Below are 21,124 nucleotides of genomic sequence, written 5' to 3' on the forward strand. Positions count from 1 at the left end.
ATGATACGGTATTTGTCGCGTAATCAACCCAGTCGCATAATGAACCCACCCCCCACTTTTGCCCCCAAGAATATGAAAAAAAAAAAAAAAAGAAAGCGTTCGAAGGCGCGTTTCTTCGTTTCAACTGTCACATCCACAGCTCATTTATCGGCAGTGCGCCAAGATGCTACGTAGCGATAATGTCACGCCGTGTTTATCTTTTGATAGATCCAGTGGTGACAGGGAGCGAACTTAGCAGAATGCCTGTGATGGCTTGACTGCACAAGCCTGGTTCGATTTATCATGCCGCGCTTGGGGCGGGCGTAGTCCACTGCCACAAAATCTTTAGAAGCGGGATAGCTGCAAATGCATTTGAAGAAAACAATGCTAAAAGTCGGTGTCATGATCGCAGCTGACCGCATGCTTTCGTTGATTCGTAGATGTAAGAATGGACGACTCGCAAAAAAAAAAAAAGCCTGCCGTTTCTTAATGTCCGCGCCGCCATGGCTTACGCTGCGCCGCACTTTCAGCTCGACAAGTAAGGACGACTCTAGTAAAAGAAAAAAAAAATAAAAAGATTGCAGCTTCTTAACGCCTGCAGCCGTCATAGCATACGCTACGCCTCATGTTCATCACGATGGCAAAAATGAACGACTCCCGGGGAAAAAAAAAAACTGCTGTTGCTGTGTCTGCAGCCGCGCACGTGCATCACAGCGCGCATCGCACGTCAGCCGCCACGCAAAGAGCGTTCACTACACACACTGGAGAAAGCGTCTGCCACGGGCTGAGCTGGCTTGTCCGCGCATGCGTAGTGCGTGTTGCTGCAAACGAAGACAGGGAAAGAGAGAGAAAGGGGAAAAATGAAGCTCAGCAGAAGAGTGGGCACGTCCTTGCGCTTCGCTCTATCGCATTTTTCCCCTCTCCTGAACTCTACTGCTGCATTGGCTCCCTCTCGTTCCTTCACTAAGGACATAATGCAGTACACGAGCACCTTATGTTTCAGTGGAGGCAAATGCGAGAAAGGTGCCCATGTCCAATTAAACGTTGCATGCATGGCCACTTTCAAATCACTCCTACTTGCTAGGCTCAAAAAATCACTTGTGAAACATTCGTACGTACTCTTGTGGCGTCACAAGTTTCCATTATCTAATGCGCATAAAATGGAGGGCTTGTGTGCGCCATTTCCTTTCTTTTTTTTTTCTACCTATGCTTTGTGAATAGAAAACTAATGGTCCCTGAACTGCTCAGGGTATCAGGGTATCAAACTTAAGAGAGTTGGCCTTGAGCAAAATGTGCTGTGCGATCGGCACACTTGTTATGGAAAGGTCGATTTGGACGAGTCCTCAGTTAGCGGCAGTGCACAGTTAGACAGGTGTGCAGAGAGAAAAAATGTACCTCAGGCTTTCACGTCTTTCTGTCCCACCCAGGTCGTGACATCAACCTCGACATCAACCGTGTGGAAGGTTACCGGCATTTCTGCAACAAGATCTGGAATGCCACCCGCTTTGCACTCATGTCCTTGGGCGATGCCTTCAGGCCAGAACCTGTGTTTTCGGTTAGTGTCAGATACAGGTGTAGTTTTGTGCATAAAATGAACTCTGGAATGGAGCATGGCTTCCTCTGTTCATGTATGCGTGGAATAAAAAGCGGGTAGTGAAGTGGGCCAGTCAGGTGGCTTATCAAATTGTTTGACGTTAGTCATTCATCTGATCCATTTGCCCTGTTTTTATGTTCTTCCTGTGAGCAGGCTCCCAAGGAAGAAGCTCTAATGGACCGGTGGATCCTGTCTCGGCTGTCTGCTGCCACAGAGCTCTGCAACACTGGATTTGAATCCTACAACTTCCCACAGATCACCACAGCCATCTATAACTTCTGGTTGTATGAGCTGTGCGACGTTTACCTGGTAAGGCCCTTGTGTATATCAGGTTTTATGGCTGGCTTAAGGGGGGGATATTCGTTCATGAAATGCAATTAAATATGTCACTTTTGGGATGGATTTTACAGCTGGATTTTATATTAAGCTAGCTGTTTTACAGTTGTTGAATAATACAGTAGAACCCTGCTGTACTAAACTTAGATATAGTAAAGTGAAACTGAAGGCCCAGTTTGGTGTTCCATAGACAACTGTACATTTTTCCCCCTTTATAGTAAAGACATTTTTGGTGAAAATCGATTGTAGTAAAGTACGCCTGGCCGCCGTGATGACTCCTACGATATGGCATCGCCGCCCACGCACTACCTAAAATCGCAAGGCAAAGGTTTTTTTGTAGTTGAAAAGAGAAAAGTAACACAGTGTGGTCTTTTAAGTGGCTTTACCACCAGGCTTAGCAGCATTCAGGAGAAGCCTGTTTTACGGAGCAGTCGGAGCCGTGAGGGAAAGCACGCAGTGCGTAGGAAAAAATTTAAAACTGTCTACAAACATGAAAAGGAAGTGATGCGGTCCATTCAGAAAGTAATGGAGAGTAAAAGTGGTGCAAGATATAGGGAAGGGGAAGAAACGGGCAAACATTCAGAGCACTGTGCAGCACGAAGCATGAGGCGGCGGAGGCAAGAAGTGGAGGGGCAGCGTGTGCGGTCTTGCATGCGGTCTTGCAGCACTTGATTGCCACGCACATTTATCATTTATTGCCTTTTAAGAGAGGACGCGGGGATCAGATCGCAAAAATCTAAAAAAAATTGATTTTCGGAAACCAACCGTTTCGGTATCTGCAACACCTAATCTACGTTGTATCAAAATGGTTTGGCTGAAAACGCATTAAAAGTGCCCGAAAAGAAAATAATTTGTCAGTGCGTAGGGCGAAAAAACAGCTTTAAATCACGCAAAATCACCGCAGTTCGCAGAGCCATATCTCATCTTTCCCGCCACCGAGCGCCGCCATCTTGGTATCGTTCGAAAGCTCAACGTCTCACCGTTCCATTTCTGAATTCTTCGGTCGTCGCCATCTTGTAACAATCGCACAAACACAAAAGAAGCGCGGGTCTGCCGGAGGTGATCACACGGGCCCTACGATGAAAGCGCGCCTCCGATTGGTTGCCGTGTTGAAAGGTGTCTACCCATTGGCTGCTGCTGCGGCACCGGGCAGGCTGGCAACCGCAGCGGGACGCTGTCACGCTGGTGTCTGCTTCACAAACCACATCGGCTTTTTTTTTTTTGGCACATGAATTCTGACTTTTTGCTACTCCCACGATACGGATGGATCGTCGCTCGTTTGAAAAGAAACCTTCGACGAAGCACGTATTCGTAAAACGGAAGCGCAAGCCTCCTACGGCGAGAAAAAGACGGCGGCCAGCACGAGAAGCGGAGCACCCGACTGAACATGCGAACAACGTTCCGTGCTATCTCGCACCGTGTGACAGCAACAGCGAAGCCGATAATCGCCTTGTGCCGTCAACGCCGATAACCCAGTCGACGAAAGACGCACCAGCGGAAGCTCTCGCACGGCCGCGCAAATCAGTAGCCAAGATCTCATCGGTGCAGACGACGCTGGTTGAAGGTCACCATTGCCGGCAGAGACGCATCGTGCGACATGGACACGCAGCCTGCGAATGAGCCCCAGCTGTCGACAAGCTACAATGTGATGACCGAAAATTCACTGGACGAATCGTCGGTCAACTGTCGCACCATTCAGGCATGCCACGAGCCGCGTTTTGTATCGGTGATGACGGCAGCTGCGTTCCGACCCCCTTCGCGCAGTGTCCGCAACTGAACGGAATTTGAGTTTGATGGACCAGCAAGGCGAAGAACAATTTTTGGCTCCTTGTGACAGCGAGTTTATTCTTGTGCAGGTTTCCGCAGTGCGCTCTTTGCTTGCTAAAACTTTGTGCCCAAGCAGTTATGAGGTACAATTCCGGTAGCCAAAGAGCCTGCTCAGAAAAGTGTGCTACCTTAGGTGTGTGCCCTGGTGCCCTTGCCATCCAGAGGGCTCAAAAAAAGGTTCAAGAATGTTTGAAGAGGGCATCCAAATTGCACCAAACAAAGAGGCAAAGGTGCAAGAAGATGCCTAACAGCAGTTATGTGAATTACAGCCCTGGGGCTTTCTAATAAATATGCAGTACTTGAAAAAGTTTTCGGGCTGTTTTCTCAATTGTACTTTTTTTGTCGATCATCTCGCTCGTGGAAAGCATAGCGCAACAATGCATGAACCGATTTTGATCCAGTTTGTTTTGCTGCAATCCATAAACTTTGCTGCACGCAAAGACAGTCTTGAAATGTTTCTTTATCTTTCCATTTTTTTATTATTTCACAATAAGTGCATGGTTCTATGGAGTGATGCACAGTCGTGTGCACGTCATGCTTAGTAAAAAAATTATTAGCGCTAAAAAATAAAAATCTAACACTTGTCTTGCTATAGATTAGACATTTGGGCAAGCATGCAAAGTATTCCTGGCTCCCTACCATGTTTTGTTATTATGCCAGGCTTTCTCCAAGCAGTGAACATATAAATTATTACAAACCAAAAACTAATTAGGATATTATTATGAAACTTTATATTTGTCTTTCTATTGCAATCTACAGTGTGTGTGCCAAATTTCAGCCCATTCTGTGGTGAAACAAAAAAGTTAGTTCTGATCCCCTCATCCCCCCTTAAAAGACATAAACAGCAAAAAGTGACACCGTGCTCATGCAGGCCTTTGGTTTTCACATGAAATCAAACTTCGTTTTATTGATATCCACGTTGTCCTCATGCTTAGGAGGTACTTCCACAAGATGTAAAATAACTTTATAACTGAAACAAAATTGCACGAAGAGATGATAACAGAGAGATGGAGGGTATTTCAGTTTTTTTTTTCATTAAACAACAAGGCGTAATCAGTAAATGCTGATTTAACTACCAGACAGCATCTTCAGGATGACGTCATCACCAACAACTGATATACAGTCAAACCTCGATATAACGAATACGCATATAATCAATTATTGAATATATCGAACTCTTCCGAAATATTTTTGTCAAACACATGTATTTTTAACTTCCCATAGCGAACATGGTTCGGCATAAAACGGATATTACGAACGTCGCGACACCAAGCACTACCTCACATTAATAGCAGGAGGCAGGCTTCGTTGCACTACAAGTGTGTTATGCGGCGCAGCAAGCGTTCAGGACTATCTCGCAGGCGCTCACAGCGCCACAGATTCCAAGACGACATTGAGAGTTGACAGCCATAGAAATCGATGGCCTCCGAGATCACCCCCGCGCGCATGTTTGTGCGTGCGGGGGTGATCTCGGAGGCCATAAGAAATCGTTCACATCTCGCAATCGGTGACAGCGCCGCTTCAGCAGCGGCGGCAGTGGCGCGATCGAATGTTGCTTTGCCTTTTTAGTTTTTGCGTGACCGTCGTAGCGTTCGGTGGAGGCTGTGTCATTCGTCATGTCGAGTGTGGTGTGTGGGTGTGCGTAGTGCTGTGATGACGAGGAACGTGAAAGAAGAGCAGCACGGATGGTAAAGACCCAGCTCGAGATAAAATCAGGGCCTTCAAGGCAGTTTACAAGAGGAGACTGATTGACGTTTTTCTCGTGAAGCTTCGTATGAAGCACTTGCAGATCGACTTACTGGGAGCATTATAGCGGCATGGGACAGCGTGAAAGGCGAAACAATTTCCAACTGCTTTCGGCACGCAGGTTTTGTTCCAGCAGAGGCCCGTGCATCAAGTGACGATGGGAACGATCCTGACGAAGCAGAAGAGAGCTCTGCGAGCTTGATGAGGCCTGGAACGATTTTTTGCGTTTTGTTGGTGACATGCTTGCAACAATGACTGTAGAGGACTTTGTAAGTGACGACGACATCGCGGCGACCACGGCTGTACTAACAGACGCCGAAATCGATGTGGAAGTTTCTGAACGTCCCGCACACGAAGCGCTTGCTGCATTGGATTTACTGCGCCACCACTGCAGTGCTATTGAGAGCAGTGGGTTTGGCCTTGTTGAGTGTTTGTAAACTGGAACAGGGTGTGATACGGAATGCGATCAACACAAAAAGTTAGAAGAGTTCAATGCTGCTGAACCTAATATCGAGCGAAAGCAATAGCTGCGGGTGAATGAGCATTCTTCTTCTCCTTCTTCTTCCCCAGCCCACACATAAAGCCACGCTTTAACCAAGCCATATGAACGTGCCTTAGTGGCCTAGAGGGGTAACGAAATGCCAAGGTCCTGGCAGGCTGATTCTGACATAACCGTCCTATGTGAAACGAGAGACCCAAGTTGGCAGCTCCTGCCAGCTTGGGGTTGTCTACGGGGGTCATCTAAAGGTCAAAGGTCAATGATGGTCACCGCCGGGCCTCGCTGACGGCTCAAACTGGGAGCAATATTGCTTTCGCAATAAAAGCAGGCCGCGATAGCGCAGTTCTTTGCGCGTAAATAAATGGACGCGACCCAAGTAGGCACCCTCCGAGTTGCTGTGCCTTCTCCGATTGAATTTTGCTGCTCTTGCATGTATTTTCTATGAAATTTTATATTACGAATTATGGATAGAGCGAACTATTTTCCGATTTTTTAACTTCGTTATAACGAGGTTTCACTGTAGTAGTAAAGTCCCTGATATAATAAAGACTTTTGGCTGGTCCCACTGACTTTACTATAAAAGGGTTCTACTGTAGTAATTAACATGCTTGTGAAGTCATCCCGGATGCTTTAAATAATTATAAAGAAAGTGTATGATCTTTGAATATCAGCATATTTCCAGAGGGCTGTTGTGTTGTAGTGAGGGCGGTAGATTCTTTTTTAGGCTTTTAGTAATTGTAAAAATGGAAGCTGAAATTTGGTATGCATATTTAAATGATAACTGTTCTTTCTAAAATATATTTTGAAAAAACTTACAGGTATGTATAGAGAAATACTAAAGAGCTTTGTTTCTCTCTTCAGTGCTGTGGGAGGCATGCACAACAAGCAATTATTTTACTGCCATTGGTTATAAAATGCTCCAGGCATGAGTGATAGTAACTGTTTGAATCTAAAAAAAATCAACCTTTAAGTTTGCTCCCACATTTGCCTCATTTATAAAATCATATGCTTTTGGTCGGAGAAATGCAGCATTGCAACCGGTAGAAGCTTGATTGTGCTCTATTGTTGTAATTAGCGATGCTTTGACACCATCAGAAACGTGCTTTGCTAACAATTTTCAACAAACACACTATAAAAAAAAATTTTTTTTTTTTTCCACAGTACATTTCATCTTGGCTTTTTCGCTGCAGTGCAGATGAAGACCCGAGGGTTAAGAAGAAGGCTGTTTAAGGAATGGAAGTTTTGACCGGTTTGGTCATTTTATTTGCCATATTCCTTAAGCATTATAGTGAGTTAAAATGAAAAGTAGCTTGTATGTTGGAGTTTTTTTGTTTGTTTTTTTCACAACTCCATGACCTGTACTGAAGCTTGATATCAAAGCTGTCGTTCAGATCTTGAAACTGAAACAGCATGAGAGAAGTGGGATTTTCTCTGAACACAGTTTGTGTGGTGCCCTGCACCCAGCCACATGCAGGAAAGCACCTTTTGTCTTTCACCTTTGAGGGTTTGTGTAAGAAAACTGAGGGGAAAAAAAATAAAAAAATAAAGGCATTCAGATATAAGTTACTTGCTTGTTGCAGGTGAATACCTCATAAAGTATGGAAGCTCGCAGACGCAGGGACGACAGTAGAACGGGATTGGCACTCATCCTGTCCACTTCTTTGCAGTTATCCTTGTGTCTTAGCACTTCCGCATTTCATCATGGCCCACCAACAGGGCCAAATTGCTACTCTTGTGAAATATTGCATGGTAATCAATGTACACTAGTGAATCATACATCAATACAGATAAGAACGCTTGTAGGAAGGTGCACTGATTACTCTGTAGCAGAAACCCCCGTCGATTCACCGGCAAGTTGTAGAGAGCTCAGTAATGCACGCATCTGGGCATAGTGCTTGTGTGAAAATTACATTTTTTTTTATAGATGCATATGCAAAAGTTCCATATTTGTTAGAGAGAAGCACATAGTCTCGAAGAATGTCTTAACTCATTGGTGTAGCCTGGTGCTTTATCGTTTGCCACAGATATTTTGTGTCGGCTGGTACCGGAATGGAAATTTGTGCGACTCTGAATTTTCATCTCGTTACCCCGGTTGCGGTCCACTTGAGCAACTCACAGTGGTGCCATCATTTTGCAGCTGCCATGATGATGTCTTTCGCTGTCATTGTGTGCAGGAATCTCTGAAACCGGTGTTTCAAGGCAGTGACGCTGAGGCCAAACGCAGCTCATCGGAAGTTCTGCTAACATGTTTGCACGCAGCATTGAGGTTCCTGCACCCATTCATGCCTTTCCTCACGGAAGAGCTCTACCAGCGGCTTCCCCAAAGACCCTGTGCACAGCTACCACCTAGTATCTGCGTGGAAGCCTACCCCGAAGTGAACGAGGCAAGCTAAATATTTTCATATAGACTTGGACAAATGAACATATTCAGTCCAATCCAGATGTTTGGTACACTGCTTGAAATCGTAAGTATTTTTAAACAGTGCTTCTGACCACTTGCAATTAAATGTACAGTAAATCCTCATTAACACGAACTCGCATATCTCGAAAAATTGGTAAAGTCGAAAATTTTCCACGCCGCGCCTCCACCTCCCATAGGTGCTATGTATTACCTAGCTCCCGTTTATCTCGAAGCATTTTTCGGGCGTAATGCGGATATCTGGAAATTTTGACGGGAAGAACCGAAGGCAAAGGTAATTACCGAAAAGTGATAGGGGCTCCGAGCGAGCATTTTGTTTCTATACTAAGTGCTGAATGCAGTCACGTTCGAAGAGTGAATACAAAATTCTTGTGGACGCAGCCGTTTTTCGCCTTGGGAGCAAGCACATGAGTGCCGCTCGCGTACGCAGGGGCTGATGGGTCTTATCGGGCAGTCGATTCAGCCAGTTCAGCGTGGTTCGGTCAGTTGCCCTTTGCACGTGCATAGCGGCAAGGGCGATTCAGTGATTGTGTGGTTCTGTTTTGTCGCGCTATGTGCACGAAGTGTTGGCATTTTGTTGTGTATGTGGTGTCCGCAACAAAGTTGAATGCAGTGGCGGCGACCAACGGCTTATGCGATGCGTTCAGCAGCTCGAGGACGCTTTTGTCGGGCCGAATGCCAACGCGAAGCAGGCCAGCACTACCCAGTTCTGCCTTCCAAAATAATGAAATTCAGTTTTTCCTGAGAATTCTTTTGCGTTTATTACAAAAACTCCCCTTGTATAGTGGAGTGGCGATGGGCGCGACAAGCCGAGGGCCGCCAAAGCATTTTCGCTCGTTGCTATCACACTGAGGTTCTGGGTGTTTAGAAAATCTCGCATATCACCTGGAAGCAGCTCGCGAGGCAGCCAATCGTAGAAGGTTTTGGGCTACTCAATTTTCGTCCTGGCTTCCTTTTTTTTTTTTTTTTTGCAAGCGAAGTTTGTTTTCCTAGTCCGGTTTGAGCGAAGAACTTGCAGACGCTCACTTCGTCTGATCCGTGCGTATATGGGCACATCAAGACGATTCAGTAAAAGCTTGGTAGGGTAGTAAAGGAAAATAAAAAGACTAGTGTGGCTAGATATTGTCAATTTTCGAAAGGAGCAGGAAAAAGCCACTCCTTGCAATGCTAGTATGCATCTGTAACAGCACACCGCTGCGCTGAAACCCTCTTTTTTTTTTTTTTTTTACGCGATGCGTAGTAAATTTTATCAGTGTTGTTGCATTTCAATCTGTGTAGTGTTAGAAACGGGATATAGCTTAACTGTACTCTCCGTGACTGAACGACGACGGGGCGGTAACAAAACAACGCTGAAAACGTGCCTCTGTCACAGAGTCCAGTAGCTCCAGGCGGTGTGCACCAGCGGCAATGACAGGCGTTGGCGACAGCAGCATGCGATAGATCGCCAGGGGTTGTCACCAGAAATTTAGGCATTTTTCTTAACTCGAAACTCCGCTTATCTCGAAATTTTTCCCAGATTTTACAAGTTTGAGTTAATGGGGGTTTACTGTACCTCCTGTGAGCGGGCATCTTAACACGTGCATAGCTGAAGCCTCAATTCCTGAGGCTTTGAGAGACGCCATATGTGTCATGCGTATGGTGTCTCTTATGGCCCCCATCCAGCTTCAGGACGTTAAATCCATCATGCCCTCATGGACAATGAAATTAAAACCCGGCATGAACATGTGCCGCCCCTGTGGTACTATTGCCCTTGAATCCCTTTGTAGTGAAGTTCAGAGGACACGCAATGGATTTTGCTGAAATGAGAGTTTCGTGGTAATGACATTTGGCCACTAATGGCATGGTTTGAATGATTAGAAGTTTCGTTCAGTGCTGAGTGTCTCAGCACGGCATCCATTTTCATCCAGATCCTAAAAGGAAAAAAAAAAAAAAAAAGTCACTGTTACAAAATGAGTTTTGTATGCTGATTGGGATGGAGGGGGGGTGGTCAATATATTTGCAAACAAAATTTGGAGAAAAGTTTTCGTGCAAATCTAAACACCCACTTTTTTGCGAGGAAAAGCACTTGGCCAAAGCCACCAAACACACTTGTTCACTTCACCATTGAGCCATCAGGGTCCTGAAGTGGCGTCTGCGGCTTAACCTCAGGCTTCTTGGGTTGCTGCATGCCAACGCTACAAGAAAAATGGTGGCGCAGAATGCTGAACGCGACCTGGTAGCTCTGCCATGCTGTCACATGTGCCCGGTATCATCAATGCTTGGTAGGTTTCATGGGCATCACAGGTGCACTTTGTATTGTTTGGTGTCAGTTTGACAGCCGTAACGGAACTTGGAATAAATTTTCAGAGGGCTGCCTACAGCTTGAAGTTCAATCAAACTGAAATCTTTTTTGTTAAAGATATTTGCAAAGTTTGTTTCAGTTTCAGAATGAAAATTACTATTTGCACCGGACCCCATTATTTAACCTTTTTCTTCTTGTCCAGTTTCCACCAAGGGACGAGTCCTTGGAGAGGAAGGTGACATTCATGCAGGACCTCGTGCACAAAGTGCGTTCTCTGCGGGCTGACTACAATCTCACCAAGGCCAAGGTCCACTGTGAGTTTGTGGTGCAGGAAGGCCACATCTTGTATGCTTCAGGAATCATTTATTTTGTTGGCTGCATAGAATTAATGTTGGTTCTGGGGTCTGTTATTCAATGAAATACAGCCAAACCTGGATATATCGAACCCGAAGGGGATAGCGAAATAGTTCGATATATCGACAATTCATATACAGAAATCGGCTTGGAAGCCACTTGGGATCGTGAAAAATGATAAGGTATTTGTCGCGTAATCAACCCAGTCGCATAATGAATCCACCCCCCACTTTTGCCCCCGAGAATATGAAAAAAAAAAAAAGCGTTCGAAGGCGCATTTCTTCGTTTCGACCGTTACATCCAAGCTCATTTATCGGCAGCGCGCCAATATGCTACGCAGCGATAACGTCACACTGTGTTTATCTTTTATCTATACTTTTGATAGATTCTGCGGTGGCAGGGAGCGAACTTGGCAGAGTGCCTGGTTCGATTTATCACGCCGCACTTGGGGCGGGCATAGACCACGGCCACAAAATCATTGGAAGCGTGATAGCTGCAAATGTCTTTTAAAGAAAACAGTGCTAAAATTCGGTGTCATGATCGCAGCTGACTGCGGGCTTTCGTTGTAAAAATAAACGACTCTCGCAAAACAAAAGAGCCTGCCGCCTCTTAACGTCCGTAGCCGCCATGGCTTACGCTGTGCGGCACGTTCAGCCCGACAAGTAAGGACGACTTTAGCAAAAAAAGTAAAAAAAAAAAGATTGCAGCTTCTTAACACCCGCAGCCATCATAGGATAGGCTACGCCGCACGCTCAGCAAGATGGCAAAAATAAACGACTCCCGCAAAAAAAAAAAAAAAAAAAAAAAAAAAAAAAAAAAAAAAAAAGACACTGCCGCTTCTGCGTCCGCAGCCGCCGTAGCTTAGCGTTCACAACACACACTGGAGAAAGCGTCTGCCACGGGCTGAGCTGGCTTGTCCGCGCATGTGTAGTGAGTGCTGCTGCGAACGAAGACTGAGAAAGAGAGAGGAAGGGAAGAGATAAAACTCAGCAGAAGAGTGGGCACACTGTCACGCTTGGCTCAATCGCGTTTTTTCCCTCTCCCGAACACTACGGCTGCATTGGTTCCCTCTCGTTCCTTCACACACATGGCGTGCAAACGTCACGTGCTGGCACGCGGTAGCAGCGATCACTGCAGATGAGGGAGCCTTTGGGGACAGGGCGTGGCGCTGCCCTACACCAGCCGCCGCCGAACGGTGCCCTCTCAAGACGTCACGGGGCAAACGGCTGAGGGTGATGTGATCGTCTTTGGGGAAGGCACACCACACCGCCCAATGCGTAATGCGGAGTTCGATATATCGAACGACTGATGAAATTGAGTTCAATATATGACGCAGCTTTCCTATACTTTTACATGGGATTTTCAAGGGGATATTCTGTGAGTTCGATATAACCAAAATTCGAAATATCCAGGTTCGAGGGACGCAGTTCCAACAAGTTGGAAATTTTTCGCTCTGTCGCTGCCGCTCGTCGCTGAGATTGCTCAATCGCTTGCATGTGAGCGAGCTTGCCTTAACGCTTTTTTTTTTCTTTTTCCAAATTCTCGGGCGCAAAAGTGAAGGGTGGGTTCATTATGCGAGTGGGTTCATTACGCGACAAATACGGTATAGTTTTTTCGCATCGTAAGTGCCGTCACAAGCCGATTTCTGTATATCGAATTATCGATATATCGAACTATTTCACGATCCCCTTCGAGTCCGATATATCCGGGTTCGACTGTACTTCCGAGATAAATGCATGTAAAGAGGCAGCCAGCAAGAAACACAGGATCCAAAATGATTGACAGTCGCAAGTAGAGCAGGACCACTGCTGAGGCTGATGGGTGATGGTGTTTCATTACAGCCTGCGATGCAAATAGTTTGCCAAGTTTGCCAGCAAAATTAACCTTTCTTTAAGCAAAACTCAAGAAACAAAACATTTAACCCTCGTCGTAGCGGTAGGCGGCGTAGCAGTGGCTTAGAGTTAGAACATCCGCCTCGCATGCAAGAGGAATGTGGTTCAGATCCCAATGCCGCGCAATTCACCGGAATAAAAAATAAATCCACGTGTCGATGGAATTGCATATATAGGTTTGGGGTGCGACCTGATGCCGGTGAACACCTCCGGCAGCGCACGCCCTCACCAGAACAGGAGTTGGCCACCCTGGTGCAGTAATGGCCGCAACCTCCCATGATTAGTCCTATAAAAAACCGGCCCTCAGTCACCAAAGGCTGCGGAGCAACTAACCACGGTGGCGGTCAGACCTGTGACGCAGCGGGGGTGCTAAGAATTTCTGGCTCCGCTGGACAGGCTGCCATTGAAAACTGACCCTAGCAGCGTTTAACGCTAGAACCCTAGTTAGTGAAGCTAGTTTAGCAGTGCTGTTAGAAGAACTAGAGGGTATGAAATGGGATGTCATAGGGCTTAGTGAGGTTAGGAGGCCGAATGAGGCATATACTGTACCGAAGGATGGGCATGTACTGTGTTATCGAGGTTTACCGGAGGGGCGAGAACTAGCAGTAGGTTTCCTTGTCAATAAGTATAGAGCTGGTAATATAGATGAATTCTGTAGTATTAATGAGAGGGTGGCAGGCACCATAATTAAGCTTAATAAGCAGTATAAACTGAAGGTTGTACAGGCCTACGGACCTGCATATAGTCGTGATGACCAGGCAGTTGAAAGCCTCTACGAAGATGTAGAATCGGCAATACAGAAGAGAAGGACGCAGTATTCATGGTAAACGAGCGCATAAAGACGAACACTGCAGAGAAGACAACACGGCACAAGTGCTCACTCGCTACTGAATGGTTTGTTCGAGAAAGCCAGCTTAAGAGCACAAGAGAGGGGAAAAATACAAGCAAAACCCGATGCCACATCAGGGATTCTAATCAGGGCTTGAAAACACGCGCGTGATACAACGTAAAGAAAATCAGACAACACCGGCACAGAGCAAGCACGCGGCAAACTCATTTGTCATGAAGAAATGCAATTTCATCGAGAAATGCAAATGCAATGCAATTTTAGATGCAGCATACTGTATTAATGGGCGACTTCAGTACGAAGGCAGGGAAAAAGCAGGCAGGAGACCAGGCAGTAGGTGACTATGGCATTGGTTCTAGGAATAGCGGGGGGAGTTACTAGTTGAGTTTGCAGAGCGTAATAACTTAAGAATCATGAACACCTTCTTCAGCAAACGGAAGAACCGGAAATGGACGTGGAAAAGTCCTAACTGGGAGACTAAAAAAGAAATTGACCTCATACTGTGTTCTAGCCCCGCCATTATGCAGGATGTATAGGTAATCTGGAAAGGTGCAATGCATTGACCACAGGATGGTGAGGTCCCGAATTAGTCTAAATCTGAAGAAGGAACGCAACAGATTAGTAAGAAAGAAGTTCATCAACAAATTGGCGGTGAGGGGGAGGGCAGAAGAGTTCAGGATCTCGCTACAGAATAGATATTCAGCTCTAACTGAGGATGACGATAATAGCCTAGAAGCAATGAGCAATCATTTCAGAGATATTACTGGATGCACTGTAGAAGTAAGCGGTAGGATAGTTAGAGAGGATACCAGTAAGCTGTCTAAGAAGATGAAAGATTTGATTAAGAAGCATCAAAGTATGCAAGCTTCCAATCCAGCAGACCAGATAGAACTGGCTGAGATATCAAAGGTAATCAATAAGTGTAAAGTAGCCGATATAAGGAAGCATAACATATAGAATATTGAGCATGCTGTAAAGAATGCGAAAGCCTTAAAGGGGTGAAGAAGAAATTGGGCATAGGCAAAAATCAGATGTATGCGCTAAGGGACATGGCGGGCGGTGTCATCACGAATATCGGCAATGTAGTCAAAGTAGCCGAGGAGTTCTATATTGATCTGTATAGCAGCCAAAGTAGTCAGGACAATAATGAGATTGGCAATCGGGAAAGGTAGTCAGACGTTCTGCCAATGACGAAGGAAGAGGATAAGAAAGCTTTAGAAACTAAGAAAAGGGGGAAAGCAACTGGAGATTTGTTAGACAGTGGGGATATTGTGTTAGGAAACTAGCCACCCTGTTTACGCAGTGCCTGGTTTCATTGACAGTGCCGGAACCATGGCAGAATGCAAACATTATCTTAATTCATAAGAAAGGGGACACTAAAGGGTTCTAAAATTGCAGACCAATCAGCTTACTATTTGTTACGTTTAAGGTATTTACTAAGGTAATTGCTAATATAATCAGGACAACCTTAGACTGCAATCAAGCAAAGGATCAAGCAGATTTTCGGAAACAGTACTCTACTATCGATCATATCCATACCATCAACCAATTAATAGAAAAATGCTCGGAATATAACTAGCCCTTATACATAGCCTTTATTGATTACGAAAAAGCATTTGACTTAGTAGAAACTTCGGTGGTGATGCAGGCATTGCGAAATCAGGGTGTAGACGAGCTGTATGTGAAAGTACAGGAAGACATATCTAGTGGCCGCACAACAACGATAGTTCTGCATAAAGAAACATAATTCCTATAAACAAAGGTGCTAGGCAAGGAGTCACAATCTCCCCAGTACTATTCACAGCTTGCTTAGAGGAAGTATTCAGACTTTTAATTGGAGCAATTAGGGATAAGGGTGGATGGAGAATACCTTAATAATCTGCGAGTCGATGATTACATTGCCCTGCCAAGTAGCTCAGGGGATGAACTGCAAAGAATGATTGTTGACCTAGACAGGAAAAGCAAAAAGGTAGACCTAAAAATTAATACGCAGAAGACTAAGGTAATGTTCAACAGCCTCGGGAAGGAGTAGCAGTTTACGATATGTAGCGAAGCACTGGTGGTAGGCAAATAAGTCTGCTTAGGTAGTAACCACAGATCTGAACCAGCGTAAAATTGGGATGGAGCGCATTTGGCAAGTACTGTCTAGCCCGGTTATAGTGAAGCCACTTATAGAGAAATAGCGGTTATAACGAAGGAAGTTCAATGTCCCAACCCCATTTTTGCATTTTCAATACAATTTGGGTCTAGTTTTAACGAAGTAAATAAGTGTTTGTCAGCGGATATAGTTAAGTGATTTTGTGCCAAATGAAAAATAATATATCAATCCAGAGATGTTTACACCTTCAAGCAAATTTTCTTGTGAAAATAAGGACAAAATGTGGCTGACAGCTGCATTCACAGCGTCGTCTGCTCTCCCGCGAATCGAAAGATTGCTTCACTGCATCGCTTGGCTTAGCGTCTTCGTGATGCGGCGTCCTGTCGTGCCATTGAGCCGGTTGTGTGGGAGGTAAAAAAATGTAAGAAAAGGCAATTCTCCGTGACGTCACGGAGCAGCAGTCGACTTAGCCCATCGCAGTTCTTGAATTTCTCTTTCTGGGGCTTCTCTCCTCTCTGTTCTGGGCCCGGAAGAGGGAGAGTCAGGAAGAAAGCGTCGCAGGAGTGAGAGAGGGAGAGAGAGCATTTTCTCCGCTTTCGTGGAACTTTGTATGTGCTTCTCTCGCTGGCGCAATTATGCCTTCCTGCCTTGTTTCGCTTCTCACCTTTGATATCTCGTGAGCCCTGACTTCGCCTGGGCAATTTTAGACAATCGACCTACTCAGTTATCCCGTTTCTCGGACCCAACCCTTTAATTTCTCTGCAATGTCAAGTTTCGCGAGCCCCAGCACTTCAACGGGAAAGAGAAAAGTGTTGTCATTTACGAAGAAGCGCGTCATTCTGGACGTGTGCCGAAACGTGAAAAAGAGTGATATTGCACGAAGTGGGAAACTGCACAGTCCACACACACTACGGTAATGAAGAATAGCAGCAAGATCGACGCCGTTCTCGATGACAACGTTGGCAGTGGGGACCGAAAGAGGATCCAGTGCGCCATGTACGCCGACATAGAAGCCGCATTTTACAGGTGGTTCTTGGATGCCCAGTCAAAGAACATCCCACTCAGTGGACCCATCATGCTAGTGAAAGCTAAGGATTTGGGCTTCGGTCTCTGTCATGATGACTTCCAGCCGGGAAATGGAGCAGCAGCGCGGACACGGCGCCTGCCGAGGACGAAACTGTCGCGGTTGACATCGCTGCAGCAGCTGATGGTGCCGCCATGACAGCCTGCTTAGAGTAGCTATGGGAGTCGGCTAAAGAGTTGTACCTTGTACCTCCAGGTCTGTCCCACATGTACTTCATTTCGGCTGACAATGAACTTGTTGCCACGCAGGACTTCACAATTGACGAAGTTGCTGGAAACGTCATGGAAGGGACGAATAGGGCCTCCGAGAGTGACTGCGACGACGCTGGTTGCCCAGTTTTGCAGCAGCCATCGCAGCAGTTGACACACTACAGATGCACCTTGGGTAGTTCAGAGCAGAACCTCGGTTCGCAGTTGGGCGGTATGGAGGCCGCGATCCTGAAGACCACACTTGCAAAACGTGTTCAGGAAATGCTGGACCACTTCGTCCACCAACGATAAAATTTACTCTAATGTGTCTCTTTTTTCATAGTCCAGATACAGCAAAATAGTGGACATAGCGAAGCAATTTCCAATTCCCGCTGACTTAGTTATAACCGGGCTAGACTATACTCGCAGATAATGACTAGCAGCTTACCGGTATCGCTCAAGAGAAAAGAATACAACAGTTGCATCTTACCTTTACTCATCTATGGAGCTGAATCGTAGGTGCTAACAAAAACGGGTCCTGCTTAAGTAGAGGACAATGCAGAGGGCTATAGAGCGAAAAATGGTAGATGTAACGTTAAGGGTATAGGAAGTGTGCAGAGTGGGTCATAGAAGCATCTCGAGTTAATGACATTCTGGTGGAAATCAAGAAGGGGGAATGGGTGTTCCCTCCACCGTGTCACCGGCGTACCGGTACGTTCTCTATCGTGCGTTCAAAACTTTGCACGAAGCTGGCGCACTTGAACATGCTGCTCCATCTGTAATATCTTTCTACAAGTTCGTATTTTCGCCCCGCGTTGCGTTGGTGCATATGTACTGAAGAGTATGGAGCGACTGCGCCAACCCCTGTCACCATTTTACTAAGGGGGGGGGGGGGGGGCAGTCGCTCCGCCCACACTACTTTATCGCACTAAGCAATCATGCAGCGCGCGCAGTACGTGCGTGCGGTTACGGGTTCAAGGGTTGTTCTGCCATCTGCTGCAGGTTTCATTCTTTTGCCATGTCTGTTACGAAACGTCACGTTCAGGGGCTGGTCTTCAGGGTATACATTTGGTTCTAGATTGAATATGAATGAGTTTCCTAAACTCATTCGATGGCAAACATCATTCAAACATGTAGCAGCCTGTTAATGACATCAGATGCTAATGCCATTGGATTTGAATTATAAGAAATTTTCTAGCGTGACAGGAGTACAAGAAAGGTTTAGTTTCTCTATTTTTTTAACCTCTTTATTACGTCTATTTATTTGATACAGTGCATACATTTTTAGCATTTTATGAAATTTTTCAAGGAGAAAAAAAATTAGATTTTTTCATGATATGTATAAAGCTTAAGAGAATATTATTCATGTGTATGGAAGAGCATTTAAATTAGCTGAATTTTGATCTGTATTCCAGGAGTTGGTTAAAGTTTGTATATATAAAAGAAATTTTTCCATAACCCTCAGAATCATCGTTTTTTTCATTGTACCAAATGAGTTAAGCCCTACCTTTAAGGATATGACACGATAACATTTATTGGCTTCCGTCTGCAGCTCCCCTTACAGTTCCTGGTTCATGTACATGTAATTTTAGCTCGCTTAATTGCCAATTCTTTAATTTGTGCCTCTAATATCTCACAGATTTGTATTAGGTACAGTCTTTAGGTACAGTCTTAAGCTACCATGCTGTCTATCTACTGGTCATAGGAGTCCAGGCGACATTGGTATGAAGCCTTGCTTTAATTGAGCTATACGAACCTGCCTGTGTGGCCTAGGAATTAGCATGCTTGTCAGCATCCAGGAGCCCTGAAGATAAGATTAGGAAAGCAAATTGATGGGCTTATACGTACGTCCTTACATTGCGGAAGGAATGTTCCCATTTACGTTGCATGAACTTGTTAAAAGTTGAACCCCCCTACTGGTCTGCCAACCAAAAACTTAGGCCTAAGGGGAGTTGCATGGTGTATAACGTATGGCAGAAGCGGCAGTGCATTGAGGAACTCGTCACTAGAGGTTATGCACTTTGCTCACTGACGCACATAGCAAAGTGCAGTAATGTGCACAGTGAGTGGCCCCCATGTCACTCTATGCGCAGAGCTATTGAAAAATCGCCTGGCAGCACGCCGGTTTGATGCCACTCTGCCAGGTGTTCTGGAAGAGGCTTGACTCACCGCATGGTTAGAACAATTAGCAGATGCTTCATTTTTTTGACAAGGCATCCAGAGTGCACTGACTACAGTAGGGCAGGCTTATGCTGATCTTCTTATCGGTCTTACTGAAGAATCTTTTGAGTGGCTTGGAGAAAGTGGAGGATTGTGAAACTTTCATGCTGCAATGGTGGTAGCAACTGCAGCGTCATGCTAAAGGGCAACTCCAACATTTTTTTTTTCTTTTTTACCATTTTGGGTGAAAATAACAATGCATTTGTTAGTCTTCTTGCTGCAGTACAAAAAATGGTTTTCAAAATATTAAGCATACATATGTTGAAGGAATAAAAACTATGAAAGCCAAACCTACAGTAGGTAAGTTTCAGCCAACCTATGCTGCCGTGACATACGAACTTGTGAAGTCACAGTTATCACCACAAAACCTATCGCAAGTACATTGATTATCTAAACTGGTCGCAGTAAACAGCTGAGATCGTCATTTGTCTGAATGACCGAAAGCAGGCTAAAAATTTTGTCCTCCAGCAAGCGCAGAGAGAATGTAGACACCATGCATCCAGTGGCGTCAGGCACCAATGGTTGCCTGTAGAAGTCTCCTCGAATGGGGCCACAAAGTGGGAAATATTAAAATTCATTTGCGCTGCAACAAAAAGATCAAACCCCTGTGAAATTTGGTACAAATGACTACAGAACTGGGCAGATTGTACTGTGAAGGTTTCAGTATATTGTGAGGAGGCTAAAAAATGCTAGAGCTGCCCTTAAGGCTTGAAGACAGTCTCATGTTTCCTTCAAATGAAGACAGTGCACAAGCAAGCAATTTTTTTGAGATACCATTATTTATGAACTACTTCCTAAATTTTGCATGTACTGCAGCCTCATTTCTTGCATTGCATTTGTGGACTTTCATGCTCATAAAAGTGAGCCTTACATTGCTTCATGTTTTTATTTTATTTTGAAGTTTTCAGCCCTCAAAGTCAGTTTTTGAATTACACTCATTACATTCATGGTCGCATACTTTCAGGTAAATGCGGCATGTAATTGCATACTTTTCATAGTTTGTTGGTAGGGAATCGGGAAAAATTTTTGTAGTGGCTTGAGTACTCTACAAGCTTGTCAATTCGAACTTCACTGGGCTGGGGGAAAAGTTTGAATTATCGAATGGCAATGAAAAAACTGACAAGAACCATTTGCAGTACCGTAAATGTACCTTATTTGCTCGCATAAGAACCTACTCATAATGAACCCACCCACCCCCAATTTTTGCTTAAGAATTTGAAAAAAAAAAAAAAATTGGCGATGGCTTAGCTTGGTTAAGCCTGGATATCAGAAGCGAAAAGTTTCGGTGATGCCATAGCTTAGCTTGTGGTTCCTTGGCATAGTTGTGGCTTACCTTGTTGTTCACGATTGCACCTTATATATATTTCATGGCTTATCATCTCGGTGAAACATTTATTACAGCCGTATATCACGATAAGCGCGCGGCACCGGCTAAAGGTCAACCGGCGGAGTCGCGGCGGCGGCAGCGGCGGCTCCGACTACCTGCGCCTCTCCTGTGACGTCACGTGGTTTGTGCGCAGCTGTGGCTTTTCCTAACGACGGAGCACACGCGAGACTCGGAGTTGACTAGCCTAGTGAAGCTTTTCGCTTTAAAAAAAAGAAGACGTCATCTGTTAGCGCTTCCCTCCATTTCGCGTCGTCACGGTCCACGATGCATTTCTTGGCAGTGCGCCAAGATGCTGCGCAGCGATAACATCACGGTGTGTTTACCTTCTGACATTAGCTCTAGCAGGGGGGGGGGCAGCAAACTTAGCAGAGTG

At 45.3% G+C, this 21,124-nt stretch overlaps 1 protein-coding gene across 1 annotated transcript in view; it reads left to right on the plus strand.

Moving 5' to 3' along the window:
- ValRS (Valyl-tRNA synthetase) overlaps positions 1 to 21,124 on the plus strand; it is a 112,991-nt gene that overhangs the window by 65,918 nt on the left and 25,949 nt on the right. The window contains exons 20-23 of the mRNA XM_084609211.1: positions 1,407 to 1,534; positions 1,727 to 1,882; positions 8,156 to 8,365; positions 10,884 to 10,995. Of these exons, the coding sequence (XP_084465337.1) occupies positions 1,407 to 1,534; positions 1,727 to 1,882; positions 8,156 to 8,365; positions 10,884 to 10,995 (606 nt within the window). The remainder of the gene's footprint in view (positions 1 to 1,406; positions 1,535 to 1,726; positions 1,883 to 8,155; positions 8,366 to 10,883; positions 10,996 to 21,124) is intronic.

This window comes from Amblyomma maculatum, chromosome 7, assembly GCF_055883805.1.
Source record: "Amblyomma maculatum isolate TAMU_Amacu chromosome 7, ASM5588380v1, whole genome shotgun sequence".
Taxonomy (NCBI): Eukaryota; Metazoa; Arthropoda; class Arachnida; order Ixodida; family Ixodidae; genus Amblyomma; species Amblyomma maculatum.